This window comes from Microcaecilia unicolor, chromosome 6 (assembly GCF_901765095.1).
Source record: "Microcaecilia unicolor chromosome 6, aMicUni1.1, whole genome shotgun sequence".
Lineage (NCBI taxonomy): Eukaryota > Metazoa > Chordata > Amphibia > Gymnophiona > Siphonopidae > Microcaecilia > Microcaecilia unicolor.
In genome coordinates this window covers 92,718,090-92,737,539 of record NC_044036.1, presented here as the reverse complement: position 1 = coordinate 92,737,539, position 19,450 = coordinate 92,718,090, and the positions used below count along the sequence as shown (strand labels likewise).

The window sequence follows — 19,450 nt, the reverse complement described above, 5'->3', positions numbered from 1 at the left end:
ACATGTAGTAGCATTGGTTATTGATTATACAGGAAAAATGAAAGCATCAAACACAATTGAAAATGGCAAAAGTTTGATGAATATCTTTCAAGTAACTTAACTGATTAATTCCTTTACTGACACGTTATTTCTTCATGTTAATTTTTTATAGTTTTTTTTATCCTTTTGTAATAACATGTTTCTCAATTGTTTATTGTTCTTTTTGTATCATGAACAAACTCAATAAAATATATTTGGGAAAAAAAAGTATACCTCTGTCTTACCATATCTGGTGTCATCATTTTTGCTACAATATGAGTTACAACTTTCCCAAACTCTCTTTCTCCCTTCTTGCGTCTCAGTATTCTTGGAAAGAAAGGCCCATATGCTCTGTGATTTAAATTTTAAAAAACCAACCAACATAATTAGTTTTACATAAATCTTTCACTGTATGTGTATATATGTATTCTACGCTTTATACTTCATCTGTTAAAGATATTAACAGATACTGAACAATGCCCTCACACATGAGAGAGATGCCAGGAATGTACTGTAATCAAAATATTCAAAGTGCTAAATACTACACATTCCAAAATGCATTCAAAATATGTTCATATTATACTAAATTGCATTCTTTATTACTCAACCCCCATACGTTTCATGAATTTTTGTCTTAACCAGATAGTTTCTCAAATTTAAGCCTGCTTTAAAATAAAAAAAAAGTCCTCTATTGTAGGTATAATAGAGAAACTTCAGATCTATATCTAATCTTCCAGAAAAACTGAGTGAGCAGTGTATAATCAATTTTTAGATTTCTTAGATGATAATTTGTATTTGAGTGATTGCCTGTCTAGGTTTTGTACACTGAGACAGTTAACTGATACTGTCCATCTAAACCTTGATAACAGATTAGCTGTAAGTCTGTAGTAATGGCTGCAGACAGAGTGAGTGAGTGAGAACACAGAAGAGGATTGTGTATCACTGCCTTTTTGGAAGCCATAAGCTTAAGTAAATTTCTGAGATACCCTATAGGAGCACTAAGGGTTTTGAACCAGAATTTTGTGACATCAGTTTTGAAGACATTTTTGTGACCCCTGATGCAGGCATATCTTGATGCTGAAACACAGCTGTGTTGGTTCATATTATTGAGACTGGAAATAAAGGACTTCTGGTTCCTATTCTCTTTTGTGGATTCCACTTTTTAAAAATCTTTTCTGGATTGCTTCTATTTGTGAAGGTGTTTATTTTATTTTGTTTACTATTAGACATGCATAGAGGGGCATAATCGAACGCGAACGCCCATCTCCATGGGCGTCTATGTCCGAGAACGGGTATGTGAAGGGGTGGGACAGACCGTATTTTCAAAAAAAATGGGCGTACATCTTTCGTTCGAAAATACGGTTTGTACGGATCAAAATGCCATGGATTTAGTCGTTTGTGAGCTGGGCGTTTGTTTCTTTTTTAGCGATAATGGAAAATAAAAACGCCCAGCTCAGAATCGTCCAGTGCGGTGGACTTCAGAAAACGTTCCCACATGCATAGCTCCCTTACCACGGGTGCTGAGCACCCAACCCCCCTCCCCCAAAACCCACAAATGTACAACACTACCATAGCTCTTAGGGGTGAATGGGGCACCTACATGTGGGTACAGTGGGTTTTGGAGGCCTCCCATTTACCAGCACAAGTGTTACAGGTAGGGGGGATGGGCCTGGGTCCGCCTGGCTGAAGTGCAATGCGGTACCCACTAAAAGTGCTCCAGGCCTCTAGGACTTGTTGCTGCTGTAGAACCTTGGCACACCAAACTCCGAAAACGTCCTTTATTGGAATAAGCACGTTTACTCACAGTTAACTGCAGATCAGAGGTTGTGCCCTACAGGCAAAGAGTCTTCCTGGTACTGAGATTAGCAGTAGGTCTGAGCTGGCAGAATGCAGCAGAATGCCGTACAATGCCCTCTTTCAGCAACACTCAAGGAAAGAACTAAGTTCTGTAACGTGGCTAACACATGAAAGGGATCTAAAACTGTGTTACAAAAATGGCCACTACCTCACGGACTACCGGAAACAAAACAGGGCACACTCTGACCCAGTAAGCAGGGGGAAAAGCACCATGGGAGTAGAGCCTACCAACTACCAACATCGTGAGCATTTAACACAAGCTACTGGAATCACGGAGCCCACTACCCTACACCCACCACAATGCATTGCTGATGTGACTCTGTAGTGCGCATAACAGAAAAGGTGTCACATTCACCCGAGAGCCACATCAGAACCAGGGAAAGGCTGTCACAGGATAGAACACATTCTGCTGTCATGGAGGTGGATACGGCATTTGAGGCTGGCATAGAGGCTGGAAAAAAAAAGGTTTTAAAGTGGGGGTTTTTTGGTGGGAGGGTCAATTTGGGTCATCCACAAAGGAAAGTCATCCACAAAGGAAAGATATTCAACATAAAGGGATCTTTCACTTGCTCATCTTCCAATGTGGTATATATCATTCAGTGTAAAAAATGTAACGAAGGATGCTATATTGGAGAAACAGGCCAGATGCTTAAGACAAGATTCAATTTACATAGACATCACATGAACAATACTGGTGCCAGTAGGGTTCCCACACCTGTTGGTCAGCATTTTACAGGACCAGAACACTGTACCAGTGACTTCACAGTGAGAATCCTGAAAGGTAACTTTAAAACCATACAAGAACGTAAGACCTTTGAAGTCAGAATGATTGAATATTTTAACACCCAACAGAAAGGACTTAACAAGGATCCGGGGTTCCTAGCCCATTATAAACCATAAAGCTGTATGTCTCTGTTGATCACCCCACCCCCTCACCTATCCACACCCATCCTGTTAAAATATCAATGATATGCTTTGATGTCCCCATGCATACCTCCTACCCACCCCCATCCTCCCACCCTGTCAGACTGTCATAGTAATGCTTGAATGTTTTCACTTATATACACTGTCAGCTAGCACATTTGCTTATTTCTGATCTGACGAAGGGCAACCTTCGAAAGTTAATCAAGAAATGTATTAAGTTATGTCCAATAAAAAAGGTATCTTATTTTCTTTTCCATGTTTTATTTTGTTTGATTTCTATTGATAACCTTAAGAGTGGACTAACACGGCTACCACACTCCTCTACTTAAGATGGTGGTGAGAAATCCAGGCAGCAATGTCAGTCAGGCAGCTTGATACTTGGTCCTGGATTCCTGCTGAAATTTCTGATGTGGAGATGTAGATCTGGGAGTCATCAGCATAAAGGTAATACTGAAAACCATGAGCTCAGATCTGCTATCTGTGCCAAGGCTTGGCACACTCGTTTGGCATGCTAGACCCCTCTGATCATTCTGCGCTGGTAAATGTGGGCACTAGTATGGCGGTAATGGCCTCTAGCGCCCATGATTACTTTTGATCATCGGGTCCTAAGTGATTCAGTGTGAAGGGTAAGAGCAGAGAGTGTTAGATATGGTGATGAAAGGCAGAAAAGGGTTGTGAATCAGTGGAAAAGGACAGGGGCACTGGAGGAGGGGGACAAGTCTTTGAAGGGAAAAGGAGAATGGAAAGGGGGATTGGAGGCCCTGTAGGAGATAAGAAGCAGAAGACAGTGTCTGGAGGCAGGGGAGAACATGAACAATGAGGAAGGAGCTAAGACTGATGGGGGCTAAAGACTGGGAAGTACAGAAGTTGAAAATGAAAGATTCAAGAGTGGTAAACGGGGAGAGAATAGGAGACTTTGAAAAGAATAGAGGGGAATGGAGTGATGGGAAGATGAGAGTGAGAGATGGAAGTAGGTATTTAGAGTAAACAAAAAAGAGAGATAATATCTAGAAGCTAAAAAGAGAAATGGAGAAAAAAGATGAAAGAGAAAAAAAATCAGAAAGTGATGAGGAGGTAGGGAAGAAGACGGAGAGAAAAAAAAAGAGAAAATGAAAAAGAGACCCAGAAAGGGTCATAGAAGGCCAACAAGTGGAAAAAAAAAAAGAGACCAGGAACGACCCAATTAAAAAATAAAATAATCAGATACTAACATGCTACAAAAGATAGGGGAAGACCAATCCAAAACCAACATCTGGTGAGGTATACATAGAAAAGTTTATTGAAAAGATAAGACTTGACACAGATCTGCGTTTTGGCACAGAAGCGCCTGCCTCAGGTGAGATCAACCACACAGATATCGCTGACTCCTGAGGCAGGCACTTGTGCACTGAAACACAGATCTGCATCGAGTCTTTCTTATTTCTTCAATAAACTTTTCTATTTTTTACCTCACCAGGTTTTGGTTTTGGATTGGTCCTCCCCTATCTTTTTCTCTTTACTTGGACATTTTGCATTAGGGGAATACCTTCTTCTGTTTTTGTTGCTACAGAGCTACAAAAAACATACTTTATTTTGAGACCTATAGAAAAAACGTTGTTTACTGTAGAGCTAATTTTATCAAGAGAAAATACAATCAGCTCTGAATCAATCACAAGAGCTGATTGCTACAGTCAATTTTTTAACAGAGAAGTGAAAGGGCCCTAAGACTCCAGACTCTCTTCAATGTGAGGATTTTGTTAAGTTTTTTCATGCTAAGACTGTCATGATTACTGATCTTTTCAAAGATCCACTACCTACTGGTGTTCCATTAACTGAGGTCGATTAAGACCTGGGAGCGATTTGAGAAAGTGACAGCCAAGTGATGTAGCCTCTTAACTGGATCTTTAAGTTTAGCACCTTCCCCTCTTGATCCTTATTCTCCGTCAGTCTTAAAAGTGATGAATCAAGAAATATGCTCGATATCAGCAACACATTAATACATCCTTTTTGAGGTCACAGCCCCTGAAAGATTCCAGTGTACAACCACTGCTGGAAAAAGTATCACTAGATCCCATGGATTTGTCAAAGTACAGACCAATCTCCTCTTTACTCTTTCTGGCTGAAGTGCTGGAGAAGGATGCATTAATTCCAACAGCAGATTTTATTAATAACAATAACCTGTTAGAATTTTATCAGTTTGGATTTAGATACTTTCACAGTATAGAATCTTCCTTACATTCTAGCTTTGATGTCATAATCCGAGGTTTTGATCATGGCCAGAATATTTTTCTGGTCCTGATCGTTTTCTGCTGCATTTAACACCTTAGATCACTGAAGGGTTGGCTCATTTAGAAGTAATGGGGATTGTTCGGAGAGCAAAAAAGGGGGGAGGTGGAGGGGGGAACAAAAAAGTAGGGGGGGGGGGAACGGAGGAGATGGTTTAAGTTCTGTTTAAGAAAAGTTTTGATGACATCAGTTAGTAGTGAGATATTGTTGTACTAGTTAAGCTGTTTGTATGTTTATATTGCTCACACTATTGGCTATATGTAATTGGATTTATCATCAATAAAAATTGTTGACTCTAGAAGTAATGGGGATGGCAGAAAAGGTATTAGCTTGGTTCTCATCTTTTCTTTCAAATATCAACAGGTCTTTCTACAAGGCAGTTGATTGGAGGAGTATCCTTTGACCACAGAGGGTCCCCAGAACTCAGCCCTATCTGCAGTTCTGTTCAATCTGTACCTTACATCCATATATCGATTTCTGGCAAATTACAATATACAATGTACACTACAGAATATACGCTGGTGACATCCAGTCTTTCTTACCAGTTACAATCAGCTTAGATAACGCTTTATTAAAAGTGAAAGATATTTGAATGAGATAGAGAAATGGACGTCCACCAAAATGTCTAGTTATTAGCTTAAATAAAACAGATTGATCATGCCAGATAATCCTAATGTAACAGCTTGCCCAGATTAGAGGCCTATGACATTTTGTCACATCCCAACAAGTTTGTTACCATGGCAGTCTTACTGACCCTTTTTTATCCATAAAAGCCCACATAAAATAGGTCATCCATGCTGCCTTTTACAAGTTGCACTTGTTATGTAGACTTCACAATTTTATTTTTGCTGATGACTTAAAAATTTTCTGCAAGCATTTGTCCTCTCTAAGTTATAGTACTGTAATTCTTTATAGTTAGGACTCCCTAAGACATCATTACAACCATTACAGACAACCCAAAGTATAGCAGCTTGATTGTTACCAGAAGTGTCATATTCTGAAAATATCACTCATCTGATTATGCTGCACTTGGTCTGGAGGAGCAAATTTAAGGAATTGAGTAGTGATGTCCCCTATTTGAATATAATCTTTAAAATTTACAAACCAATGGATTTATTGAGGTTGGAGGGGTCTTGTCAACTACACATTCCTTCACTTGGGCAGTCTTGTCTGATTGACACATGCACCCGCACCTTTTCAGTAGTAGGTCCAACAGAGTGAAATACATTCCTGAAACAGGTGACGAAAATCCAGCCTAGAACACACCTAAAAGCTTGGCTGTTTCTGCAAGTTTTTTCATTGTCCTGATCTTTATCCACAGAGGCTTTTGAAGCATGCAATACAGCCTGGAGAGGAATCTGTATTGTACTATTTTGTAGCAATGGTGCCCATTTTTTTCTATTCTGTATTTGTACTGTTTTATTTTTTATGTATGTGAATTGTGATCTGCCTAGTGCAATGAATAGTATGGACTATAAATTTTAACACATTTTAGTGATGCGAACATGTCAACTTTTAAGAATGTGGTTTGTTTTTTTTTAGAGAGAGAGATTTTGTTTTTGCTCAGTACAGGAACAAAAGCATTTTTTTCAGCGTTCCACAATTCATGGTTTCTTGGAGTTGCCACTATAAGTTTTGTATCGTATTTCAATAAGAAACAAAGGAAACCCATCAAATCATTTATGGGCGTTAGACTGTTCCAGAGAGAAGGCTAAGACTCGCTTGCAATCCAAATTATGCAATACACTCTCTCCAGGATGGACATGTGGTTTTGGGAAAAATGTTGGTAGAACAGTTGACTGATTAAGATGGAACTCCGACATTACCTTAGGAAGGAACTTAGGATTTGTGTGAAGAACTTTTCAAGTGTGGTGAAATTTAGTGCAACATGGATCAGCTACTAAGGCCTGAACTTCACTGACCCTGCGAGCTGAAGTGACTGCCACTAGAAATACAACTTTCTAGGTCAAATACTTCAGATGACAGGAAACATGCGGCACAAAAGGAGCTTTCATCAGCTGGGTGAGAACAACACTGAGATCCCATGACACAGTAGGAGGTTTGATAGGGGGCTTTGTCAATAACAAACCTGGTACGAAGCTTGCCAGGTGCCCTTGGCCTGGATTGGCCGCTGTCGTGGACAGGATGCTGGGCTCGATGGACCCTTGGTCTTTTCCCAGTATGGCATTACTTATGTACTTATGAAGGGAACAACTAGAGGCTGTACAGAGATAGGCATATCCTCCATACGATGATAAGCACTAATTGCACTGAGATGAACCCTTACAGAGTTGTTTCTCAAACTAGACACATAGAGGGGCATAACTGAATGCGAGCGCCCATCTCAATGGGCGTCTATCTCCGAGAACGGGTACATGAAGGGGCGGGACAAACCGTATTTTTGAAAAAAAATGGGGGCCCATCTTTTTTCCGATAATACGGTTTGTGCCAGCCAAATGCATCGGATTTGTGCAGATTTGAGCTGGGCGGTATCGTTTTTCAGCGATAATGGAAACCGAAGGCGTCCAGCTCAAAAATGAACAAATCCAAGGCATTGGGTCGTGGCAGGGGCCAGGATTCGTAGTGCACTGGTCCCCATCACATGCCAGGACACCAACCGGGCACCTTAGGGGGCACCTGTAACAATTTATAAAAAAAAAGGTAACTACCTCTTAAGTCCATAGCTCCCTTCCCTTGGGTGCTGAGCCCCCCAAATCCCCCCCAAAACCCACTGTCCACAACTCTACACCATTACCATAGCACTTATGGCTGAAGGGGGGCACCTACATGTGGGTACAGTGGGTTTTGGGGGGGGGGGAGGAGTTTGGAGGGCTCCCATTTACCACCACAAGTGTAACAGGTGGGGGGGGGGGGGGGGGGATGGGCCTGGGTCCACCTGGCTGAAGTCCACTGCACCCACTAACAACTGCTCCAGGGACTTGCACACTGCTGTCAGGGAGCTGGGTATGACATTTGAGGCTGGCATACAGGCTGGAAAAAAAAGTTTTTAAAGTTGTTTTTTTGGATGGGAGGGGATTAGTGACCACTAGGGGAGTCAGGGGTGGTCATCCCCGATTTCCTCCGGTGGTCATCTGGTCATTTAGGGCACTTTTTTGGGACTTGTTCGTGAAAAAAAAGAGCCCAAAAAAAGTGACCCAAATTCGCGCTAAAAATGCCTTTCTTTTTTTCGATTATCGGCAAAGGACACCCATCTCTCCTCGGCCAATAAACACGCCCCAGTCCCGCCTTCACCATGCCTCTGACACGCCCCCAACAACTTTTGGTACTGTTGCTCTATCATGTAGATATGCAGAATTTCAGACGGCACGGCATCTGGCCCTGCCAACACGGGCCGTTGTCCACAAGGAGTCTGGTCTCTCCTCAGGAGAGCTCTGCGCAGACATGTCCTGCAGCTCCTCCTCCTTGCTGAGGCCAGCCGGTTGCTCCTGTGTTAGATCAGGCATCTCCAGTATCTTCTGGCTACTGCCAGTCGCCATCAGCACACTGCTAATCTCCTAACACTACCAAAAAAAGAACTGAACAGGAAAGGGATCCTGTTACTGCTGCACTTGTCAATGTGTTCTGTGTCTGGAGGAAACAGATAAAAAAAAGACTCTGAACCACTCAGTGGATGGTGACCCTCACGTCACACACTGAGCCTGACAATCCCACCACGCTGCCACCAAAAAAGGAAACCAGAGGTCTGTTACGAAACACCTAGCCACCTGCATGGGGTTACCCCGTGGCCACTTAGGAGGGTCTATCCCCAGCAGAGCTCAGGTCCACCTGCCGCTTGTGCTCTACACTAGCACCTTCCTCCCACAGACTGGGTTACAACTGCCTCTGGGCAAGTCTCCTGCTCTCAAAATATATCCACTGATTTCTAGGTTTTTGAAGCCACACTCCCAGTGGTCCCACAGTTCCCAGAAAGCACTCACAGACCTAACAAACAAACCACCAGGATTCCTTATCAGTCCAGACAGGCAGAATGAACAAACAAATAAATGTGTTTATTCTCAGAACTTGGAAGAGTGGGGGAAAAAGTGTGCAAATAGCAAACAGTAACTGAAAAATGGATCAATTAGAAAACTAACTAAACATTTGCATACTTCCTAGAAAGTACCTGGGGAGATCAGAGCATATACAGTGGGGGAAATAAGTATTTGATCCCTTGCTGATTTTGTAAGTTTGCCCACTGACAAAGACATGAGCAGCCCATAATTGAAGGGTAGGTTATTGGTAACAGTGAGAGATAGCACATCACAAATTAAATCCGGAAAATCACATTGTGGAAAGTATATGAATTTATTTGCATTCTGCAGAGGGAAATAAGTATTTGATCCCCCACCAACCAGTAAGAGATCTGGCCCCTACAGACCAGGTAGATGCTCCAAATCAACTCGTTACCTGCATGACAGACAGCTGTCGGCAATGGTCACCTGTATGAAAGACACCTGTCCACAGACTCAGTGAATCAGTCAGACTCTAACCTCTACAAAATGGCCAAGAGCAAGGAGCTGTCTAAGGATGTCAGGGACAAGATCATACACCTGCACAAGACTGGAATGGGCTACAAAACCATCAGTAAGACGCTGGGCGAGAAGGAGACAACTGTTGGTGCCATAGTAAGAAAATGGAAGAAGTACAAAATGACTGTCAATCGACAAAGATCTGGGGCTCCACGCAAAATCTCACCTCGTGGGGTATCCTTGATCATGAGGAAGGTTAGAAATCAGCCTACAACTACAAGGGGGGAACTTGTCAATGATCTCAAGGCAGCTGGGACCACTGTCACCACGAAAACCATTGGTAACACATTACGACATAACGGATTGCAATCCTGCAGTGCCCGCAAGGTCCCCCTGCTCCGGAAGGCACATGTGACGGCCCGTCTGAAGTTTGCCAGTGAACACCTGGATGATGCCGAGAGTGATTGGGAGAAGGTGCTGTGGTCAGATGAGACAAAAATTGAGCTCTTTGGCATGAACTCAACTCGCCGTGTTTGGAGGAAGAGAAATGCTGCCTATGACCCAAAGAACACCGTCCCCACTGTCAAGCATGGAGGTGGAAATGTTATGTTTTGGGGGTGTTTCTCTGCTAAGGGCACAGGACTACTTCACCGCATCAATGGGAGAATGGATGGGGCCATGTACCGTACAATTCTGAGTGACAACCTCCTTCCCTCCGCCAGGGCCTTAAAAATGGGTCGTGGCTGGGTCTTCCAGCACGACAATGACCCAAAACATACAGCCAAGGCAACAAAGGAGTGGCTCAGGAAGAAGCACATTAGGGTCATGGAGTGGCCTAGCCAGTCACCAGACCTTAATCCCATTGAAAACTTATGGAGGGAGCTGAAGCTGCGAGTTGCCAAGCGACAGCCCAGAACTCTTAATGATTTAGAGATGATCTGCAAAGAGGAGTGGACCAAAATTCCTCCTGACATGTGTGCAAACCTCATCATCAACTACAGAAGACGTCTGACCGCTGAGCTTGCCAACAAGGGTTTTGCCACCAAGTATTAGGTCTTGTTTGCCAGAGGGATTAAATACTTATTTCCCTCTGCAGAATGCAAATAAATTCATATACTTTCCACAATGTGATTTTCCGGATTTAATTTGTGATGTGCTATCTCTCACTGTTACCAATAACCTACCCTTCAATTATGGGCTGCTCATGTCTTTGTCAGTGGGCAAACTTACAAAATCAGCAAGGGATCAAATACTTATTTCCCCCACTGTATCTGCTCACAGAGCTTCAGCAAAGAGATCACTCTCTCTTCTCCCAGGCCAAAACGGAAGCAACACGAAGCATCTGCTGGGTAATTTGAAACTCCAGGCAAATCAGAGCCCAGAACAGTCACGTTTAAAATAAAAACAGGTTACATCACTACAGGCACTTCCTGTGTGCCAACTAAAAGAAAGAGAAGTCAGTCCTCTGTAACAGCTTTAAGCATAAACATGCACCATCTGCTGGCCAAACTAGAGAAATACTATTCAGAATTAACTTAGGCAGGAAAAAAATCCAATACATTTTACAGGCTTAAATCACACTGGGCTCCTTTTTACTAAGTGGTGGTAAATTCAACATGGGCTTACCACTCGCTGCACAGGAAGTACCACCGGGCTACCACAGCAGTCCAGCAGTAATTCCCACCCCTAGTGCACCATTTCCAGTGCTACAAAAATGTATTTTTGTAGCGCCACAGTGTACTCAGCAGTAATCGGGAAGTGCCACACACTGCCCAGTTACTGCTGGGTTAACATAGGAGCCCTTACTGCCACCTAAATGGGCGGCGGTAAGGCCCCCCTCCCCCCCCGAAATGGCTGCGCAGCAGTTTCTTGTCGGGAGATGAGATTTCCCTTTTACCAGCTGCAGTAAAAGGGGGCCTCGGCGTGCATATAAAACACTCGCTGACGTCAGCACCGGCCCCCTTTTGCTGCAGCTTGGTAAAAAGGGCCCACTATTTCTTCACACATACGTATTATGAAGTACCTGTATTTTACCAAACAAACTCAAGGAAGTCACTAAAAGAATAAAAACATACTATCAGGTAAATAAATAAGTAAATGAGAATAACCTGACTCAACTGACACAAACATAAAATAACTCCATAAAACTATTATATGTCCACAGACATAGGGTAATAGAAGAAACCTCTATATTGACTGGCAATTACAATGGACAATGCTATCACAGATAAAAAGAAAGTAAAACAGAGAATGACGTCATAACGTAAAATAAGTATTTAATAAAATGGTATATCTGACAAAAAAACTAGCAAAAATAACTACAAGGATAAAACATCAAAGTAACGGTATGCTTAACTGATTAATACCAAAAACTGAAACTGAGTGAGAGTCATGTTTAAAAACTTAAGTGTCCCTAACACAAATTCTCTTGCCAAAAACATTAAAAAAAAAAATAGCACTAAACAATCTTTAAAAAATTTGCACTGATAAATAAGCAGCTTCAACAAATATGGAACGCTGCAGATGGATGGCTATGAATAACTGAAAATGAAGAGTAATAAACCACTAAGCAAAAAAATTACCTGAGAATGCTGAAAAGCCACAAACAATAAGAACAACATTCTAACCATCAGAAGGTGCGAATACCAAATCTCAGTGAACCAAAATGAGATATATTAAAATGAAGCTCTCTCTCTCGGCTTCCAAGTTTCAGCTTACCTCAGCCAGGTCACAGTAGCTACACATAGGTTTTAAAGGCATATGTTGGGGCTTCAGTTTATCCTACACTGCCCTCCTTAAACCCACTCTGCCTTTTATATTTCCAAGTTCTGACTCCATGGGTTTTAATGTGGGTCAGGCTATCTGAGGGACTTTTCTTAAGGGTGAGGGGCAGTATTCTGTACACACCCTCACATACCTTCCCCCCTATGCTCAACCCTGCCTGGTTGAGCACCTGCCATATCAGGGTACACCTCCTCAGACAAAAGAATCAGTATTAGCATGGTCTCGACCTGCCCAATGTCTCACCCGAAAGCTAAAGGGCGGGAGGCTAAGCAACCAGCGCATGATACACACATTTGAGTCTCAATGTCGAGCCATCCATTGAAGGAGCTGAAGGTCATTAACCAGTAGGAAGTGTTGCCCCAATAAATAATACTGGATCTTTTCCATGGCCCACTTGACAGCTAAAGCCTCCTTCTCAATCACAACATAATTTTTCTCTCTCAGAAACAGCTTCCAGCTAAATGTATGCCATCGGGTGATCTTCCACATCCACTTCCTGGGCCAGAACAGCCCTGAGGCCAACCTCTGACACATCGGTCTGCACGATGAAAGGCCAGTTGAAGTCTGGGCTGACCAGCTTCAGGGTTTGGAAGGCAACATCTAGCTATTTGGTCGTGTATCCTTTCTGGAGCCTTCTCCTATAGGAGGAGGATTAGTGGTTCTGGTTTCTCAGTGAACCTTGGAATAAACCGGCAGTAATAACCGAGGTTGAGGAAGACTCATATTTGTTTCTTCGTCTGGGGTACTGGCAACTGGGTGACTGCCTCTACCTTTTGGATCTAGGGTCTCACTTGCTGTTTCCCGACTGAGTACCCCAGATACTGTACTTTTTGTCCACCAAAGAAGTATTTATTAGGATTCGCAGTAAGCCCTGTGCTCCGTAGACTGTCCAGTACTGCTTCTACCTGGATAAGATGGGTCCTCCAATCCTTACTGTAGATGACAATTTTGTCTAAGTAAGCTGCCGCATAGTCTCCATGTGGGTTAAGTAGGTGGTCCACAAGGTACTAGAAAGTAGCTGGAGTCCCATAAAGGCCAAACAGCAACACCATGAAGTGGAACAAACCCTAGGGCGTGGAGAAGACAGTTTACTCCATGGCAGTCGAAGTGAAGGGTACATCGAAATGAATTGGGCTTCTCCCAGTCGCTCATTGAATTCGTCTACCCTTGGCAATGGATAGGCCTCTAGTTTGCAGACAGCATTCGCCTTCCATAAATCAATACAAAACCGGATACTCCTATCCAACTTTGGCACCAGCACAACAGGAGATGACCTGTTACTGGTTGACTCCTCGATGACACCCAGTTCCAGCATTTCAGTGACCTCTTTTGCCACAACCTGCTGCCAAGCTTCTATAATCAGATAGGGGCATTGTCGGACTACCACTCACGGCTTGGTAAGAATGTCATGAGCAGCAGTCTGGAGAACACATCTTGATTCTGATATACCAACTGCGATATGGAGAGCTGGTTGCCAAATGGAACTTGCAAGGGCCCGGCCTCTATTGGGACTCTGGCCCAAAGTTGTCTCTTTGGACCAGTGCTGCAGTCTTCAACAAATTAATGTGGAAGATCTTCACCCTGTCCCTCTTGTCCGGTTGGGCCACCTTATAATTGACAGGTCCTGTCTTTTTTACAACTTCATAAGGACCTTGCCACTTGCATAGTAGTTTTCGCTCTGAGAAGGTTAAGAGGACTAAGACTCTATCCCCTGGCTGGAAGGTTCTCTGTACTGCTTTCTGATTGTAGGCTCGGGCTTGACCTGCTTCAGCCTTCTCCAGGAAGAGCTTAGCTGCCTCTCCGGCTTTAAGTAGTCTCTCCTGCATAGTAAGCACATATTCAGCCAGGTTCCTTCCTTGACTGGGTTCCTCTTCCCAAACCACATCTAGGATTCCTCTAGTTTCCTTCCATATAGCAGCTCAAATAGAATCCTGTCAAAATTTGGGGTATCTCCCAGATGGTAAATAGTACATAGGGGAGTAAAGAATCCCAGTTTTCCCCATCTTTGGCCACAAACTTCTTCAGCATCTGCTTGAGATTCTTGTTGAAGCCTTTCACTAGACCATCTGTCTGCGGATGATAAACAGATGTCGCAACGTCTTTACTTTCAACTTGGCACACACTTGCTTCATGATTCTGGACATAAAGGTGGTGCCTTGGACAATCAGTATTTCAGAAGGGATCCCCATTTATAAGTACATAAATACTGCCATACTGGAACAGACCAAAAGTCCATCAAGCCCAGCATCCTGTTTCTAATACTGATCAATCCAGGTCACAAGTACCTGGCAAAATCCCAAAAAAAGTACAATACATTTTATGCTACTTATCCTAGAACTACGGAGTGGATTTTCCCCAAGTCCATTTTAATAATGGTCTATGGATTTTTCCTTTAGGAAGCCATCCAAATCTTTTAAAAACCCCGCTAAGCCAACTGCTTTTACCACATTCTCTGGCAACAAATTCCAGAGTTTAATTACACACTGAGTGAAGAAAACTTTTTCTCAGATTCATTTTAAATTTACTACTTTGTAGCTTCATTGCGTGCCCAATAGTCCTAGTATTTTTGGAAAAAGTAAAGAAGCGATTCACATCTACCCATTCCACTCCACTCAATATTTTATAGACCTCTATCATATCTCCCCTCAGCCATCTTTTCTCCAAGCTGAAGAGCCCCAGCGATTCAGCCTTTCCTCACTGCATTAGCCAAAGAGGTATTTTTCATATTATGCAGGGCAACAGCCTCTGAGTAGCAAGTGGCATAGTCCAAAAAGCGAATGCTACATACCTGTAGAAGGTATTCTCCGAGAACAGCAGGCTGATTGTTCTCACTGATGGGTGACGTCCACGGCAGCCCCTCCAATCGGAAACTTCACTAGCAAAGGCCTTTGCTAGTCCTCGCGCGCTCATGCGCACCGCGCATGCGCGGCCGTCTTCCCGCCCGAACCGGCTCGTGTTCGTCAGTCCCATATGTAGCAAAACAAAGCAAGGGAAGACACAACTCCAAAGGGGAGGCGGGCGGGTTTGTGAGAACAATCAGCTTGCTGTCCTCGGAGAATACCTTCTACAGGTATGTAGCATTCGCTTTCTCCGAGGACAAGCAGGCTGCTTGTTCTCACTGATGGGGTATCCCTAGCCCCCAGGCTCACTCAAAACAACAACCATGGTCAATTGGGCCTCGCAACGGCGAGGACATAATTGAGATTGACATAAAAAATTTACCAACTAACTGAGAGTGCAGCCTGGAACAGAACAAACAGGGCCCTCGGGGGGTGGAGTTGGATCCTAAAGCCCAAACAGGTTCTGAAGAACTGACTGCCCGAACCAACTGTCGCGTCGGGTATCCTGCTGCAGGCAGTAATGAGATGTGAATGTGTGGACAGATGACCACGTCGAAGCTTTGCAAATTTCTTCAATAGAGGCTGACTTCAAGTGGGCTACCGACGCAGCCATGGCTCTAACATTATGAGCCGTGACATGACCCTCAAGAGCCAGCCCCGCCTGGGCGTAAGTGAAGGAAATGCAATCTGCTAGCCAATTGGATATGGTGCGTTTCCCCACAGCCACTCCCCTCCTATTGGGATCAAAAGAAACAAACAATTGGGCGGACTGTCTGTTGGGCTGTGTCCGCTCCAGGTAGAAGGCCAATGCTCTCTTGCAGTCCAATGTGTGCAGCTGACGTTCAGCAGGGCAGGAATGAGGACGGGGAAAGAATGTTGGCAAGACAATTGACTGGTTCAGATGGAACTCCGACACGACCTTTGGCAAGAACTTAGGGTGAGTGCGGAGGACTACTCTGTTATGATGAAATTTGGTGTAAGGGGCCTGGGCTACCAGGGCCTGAAGCTCACTGACTCTACGAGCTGAAGTAACTGCCACCAAGAAAATGACCTTCCAGGTCAAGTACTTCAGATGGCAGGAATTCAGTGGCTCAAAAGGAGGTTTCATCAGCTGGGTGAGGACGACATTGAGATCCCATGACACTGTAGGAGGCTTGACAGGGGGCTTTGACAACAGCAAACCTCTCATGAAGCGAACAACTAAAGCCTGTCCTGAGATCGGCTTACCTTCCACACGGTAATGGTATGCACTAATAGCACTAAGGTGAACCCTTACAGAGTTGGTCTTGAGACCAGACTCAGACAAGTGCAGAAGGTATTCAAGCAGGGTCTGTGTAGGACAAGAGCGAGGATCTAGGGCCTTGCTGTCACACCAGACGGCAAACCTCCTCCATAGAAAGAAGTAACTCCTCTTAGTGGAATCTTTCCTGGAAGCAAGCAAGACGCGGGAGACACCCTCTGACAGATCCAAAGAGGCAAAGTCTACGCTCTAAACATCCAGGCCGTGAGAGCCAGGGACTGGAGGTTGGGATGCAGAAGCGCCCCTTCATCCTGTGTGATGGGGGTCGGAAAACACTCCAATCTCCACGGTTCTTCGGAGGACAACTCCAGAAGAAGAGGGAACCAGATCTGACGCGGCCAAAAGGGAGCAATCAGAATCATGGTGCCTCGATCTTGCTTGAGTTTCAACAAAGTCTTCCCCATCAGAGGTATGGGAGGATAAGCATACAGCAGACCCTCCCCCCAGTCCAGGAGGAAGGCATCCGATGCCAATCTGCCGTGGGCCTGAAGCCTGGAACAGAACTGAGGGACTTTGTGGTTGGCTCGAGATGCGAAGAGGTCTACCAAGGGGGTGCCCCACACCTGGAAGATCTGTCGCACTACCCTGGAATTGAGCGACCACTCGTGAGGTTGCATAATCCTGCTCAACCTGTCGGCCAGACTGTTGTTTACGCCTGCCAGATATGTGGCTTGGAGCACCATGCCGTGACGGCGAGCCCAGAGCCACATGCTGACGGCTTCCTGACACAGGGGGCGAGATCCGGTGCCCCCCTGCTTGTTGACGTAGTACATGGCAACCTGGTTGTCTGTCTGAATTTGGATAATTTGGTGGGACAGCCGATCTCTGAAAGCCTTCAGAGCGTTCCAGATCGCTCGCAACTCCAGAAGATTGATCTGCAGATCGCGTTCCTGGAGGGACCAGCTTCCTTGGGTGTGAAGCCCATCGACATGAGCTCCCCACCCCAGGAGAGACGCATCCGTGGTCAGCACTTTTTGAGGCTGAGGAATTTGGAAGGGACGTCCCAGAGTCAGATTGGACCAAATCGTCCACCAATACAGGGATTCGAGAAAACTCGTGGACAGGTGGATTACGTCTTCTAGATCCCCAGCAGCCTGGAACCACTGGGAAGCTAGGGTCCATTGAGCAGATCTCATGTGAAGGCGGGCCATGGGAGTCACATGGACTGTGGAGGCCATGTGGCCTAGCAATCTCAACATCTGCCGAGCTGTGATCTGCTGGGACGCTCGCACCCGCGAGACGAGGGACAACAAGTTGTTGGCCCTCGTCTCTGGGAGATAGGCGTGAGCCGTCCGAGAATCCAGCAGAGCTCCTATGAATTCGAGTCTCTGCACTGGGAGAAGATGGGACTTTGGATAATTTATCACAAACCCCAGTAGCTCCAGGAGGCAAATAGTCATCTGCATGGACTGCAGGGCTCCTGCCTCGGATGTGTTCTTCACCAGCCAATCGTCGAGATATGGGAACACGTGCACCCCCAGCCTGCGAAGTGCCGCTGCTACTACAGCCAAGCACTTTGTGAACACCCTGGGCGCAGAGGCGAGCCCAAAGGGTAGCACACATTACTGGAAGTGACGTGTGCCCAGCTGAAATCGCAGATACTGTCTGTGAGCTGGCAGTATCGGGATGTGTGTGTAGGCATCCTTCAAGTCCAGAGAGCATAGCCAATCGTTTTCCTGAATCATGGGAAGGAGGGTGCCCAGGGAAAGCATCCTGAACTTTTCTTTGACCAGATATTTGTTCAGGGCCCTTAGGTCTAGGATGGGACGCATCCCCCCTGTTTTCTTTTCCACAAGGAAGTACCTGGAATAGAATCCCAGCCCTTCTTGCCCGGATGGCACGGGCTCCACCGCATTGGCGCTGAGAAGGGCGGAGAGTTCCTCTGCAAGTACCTGCTTGTGCTGGAAGCTGTAAGACTGAGCTCCCGGTGGACAATTTGGAGGTTTTGAGGCCAAATTGAGGGTGTATCCTTGCCGGACTATTTGCAGAACCCACTGATCGGAGGTTATGAGAGGCCACCTTTGGTGAAAAGCTTTCAACCTCCCTCCGACTGGCAGGTCGCCCGGCACTGACACTTGGATGTCGGCTATGCTCTGCTGGAGCCAGTCAAAAGCTCGTCCCTTGCTTTTGCTGGGGAGCCGAGGGGCCTTGCTGAGTCGCACGCTGCTGACGAGAGCGAGCGCGCTGGGGCTTAGCCTGGGCCGCAGGCTGTCGAGAAGGAGGATTGTACCTACGCTTGCCAGAAGAGTAGGGAACAGTCTTCCTTCCCCCGAAAAATCTTCTACCTGTAGAGGTAGAGGCTGAAGGCTGCCGGCGGGAGAACTTGTCGAATGCGGTGTCCCGCTGGTGGAGCTGCTCTACCACCTGTTCGACTTTCTCTCCAAAAATGTTATCCGCACGGCAAGGCGAGTCCGCAATCCGCTGCTGGATTCTATTCTCCAGGTCGGAGGCACGCAGCCATGAGAGCCTGCGCATCACCACACCTTGAGCAGCGGCCCTGGACGCAACATCAAAGGTGTCATACACCCCTCTGGCCAGGAATTTTCTGCACGCCTTCAGCTGCCTGACCACCTCCTGAAAAGGCTTGGCTTGCTCAGGGGGGAGCGCATCAACCAAGCCCGCCAACTGCCGCACATTGTTCCGCATGTGTATGCTCGTATAGAGCTGGTAGGACTGAATTTTGGCCACGAGCATAGAAGAATGGTAGGCCTTCCTCCCAAAGGAGTCTAAGGTTCTAGAGTCCTTGCCCGGGGGTGCCGAAGCATGCTCCCTAGAACTCTTAGCCTTCTTTAGGGCCAGATCCACAACTCCAGAATCATGAGGCAACTGAGTGCACATCAGATCTGGGTCCCCATGGATCCGGTACTGGGACTCGATCTTCTTGGGAATGTGGGGATTAGTTAAAGGCTTGGTCCAGTTCGCCAGCAATGTCTTTTTTAGGACATGGTGCATGGGTACAGTGGACGCTTCCTTAGGTGGAGAAGGATAGTCCA

The 19,450-nt window shown here is 45.4% G+C and overlaps 1 protein-coding gene across 1 annotated transcript in view; it reads right to left on the bottom strand.

The window, feature by feature from the left end:
• The window catches only part of SHCBP1L (SHC binding and spindle associated 1 like), a 386,593-nt gene that overhangs the window by 209,460 nt on the left and 157,683 nt on the right, over positions 1-19,450 (bottom strand). The window contains 1 exon segment of the mRNA XM_030208001.1: positions 264-369. Within this exon segment, the coding sequence (XP_030063861.1) occupies positions 264-369 (106 nt within the window).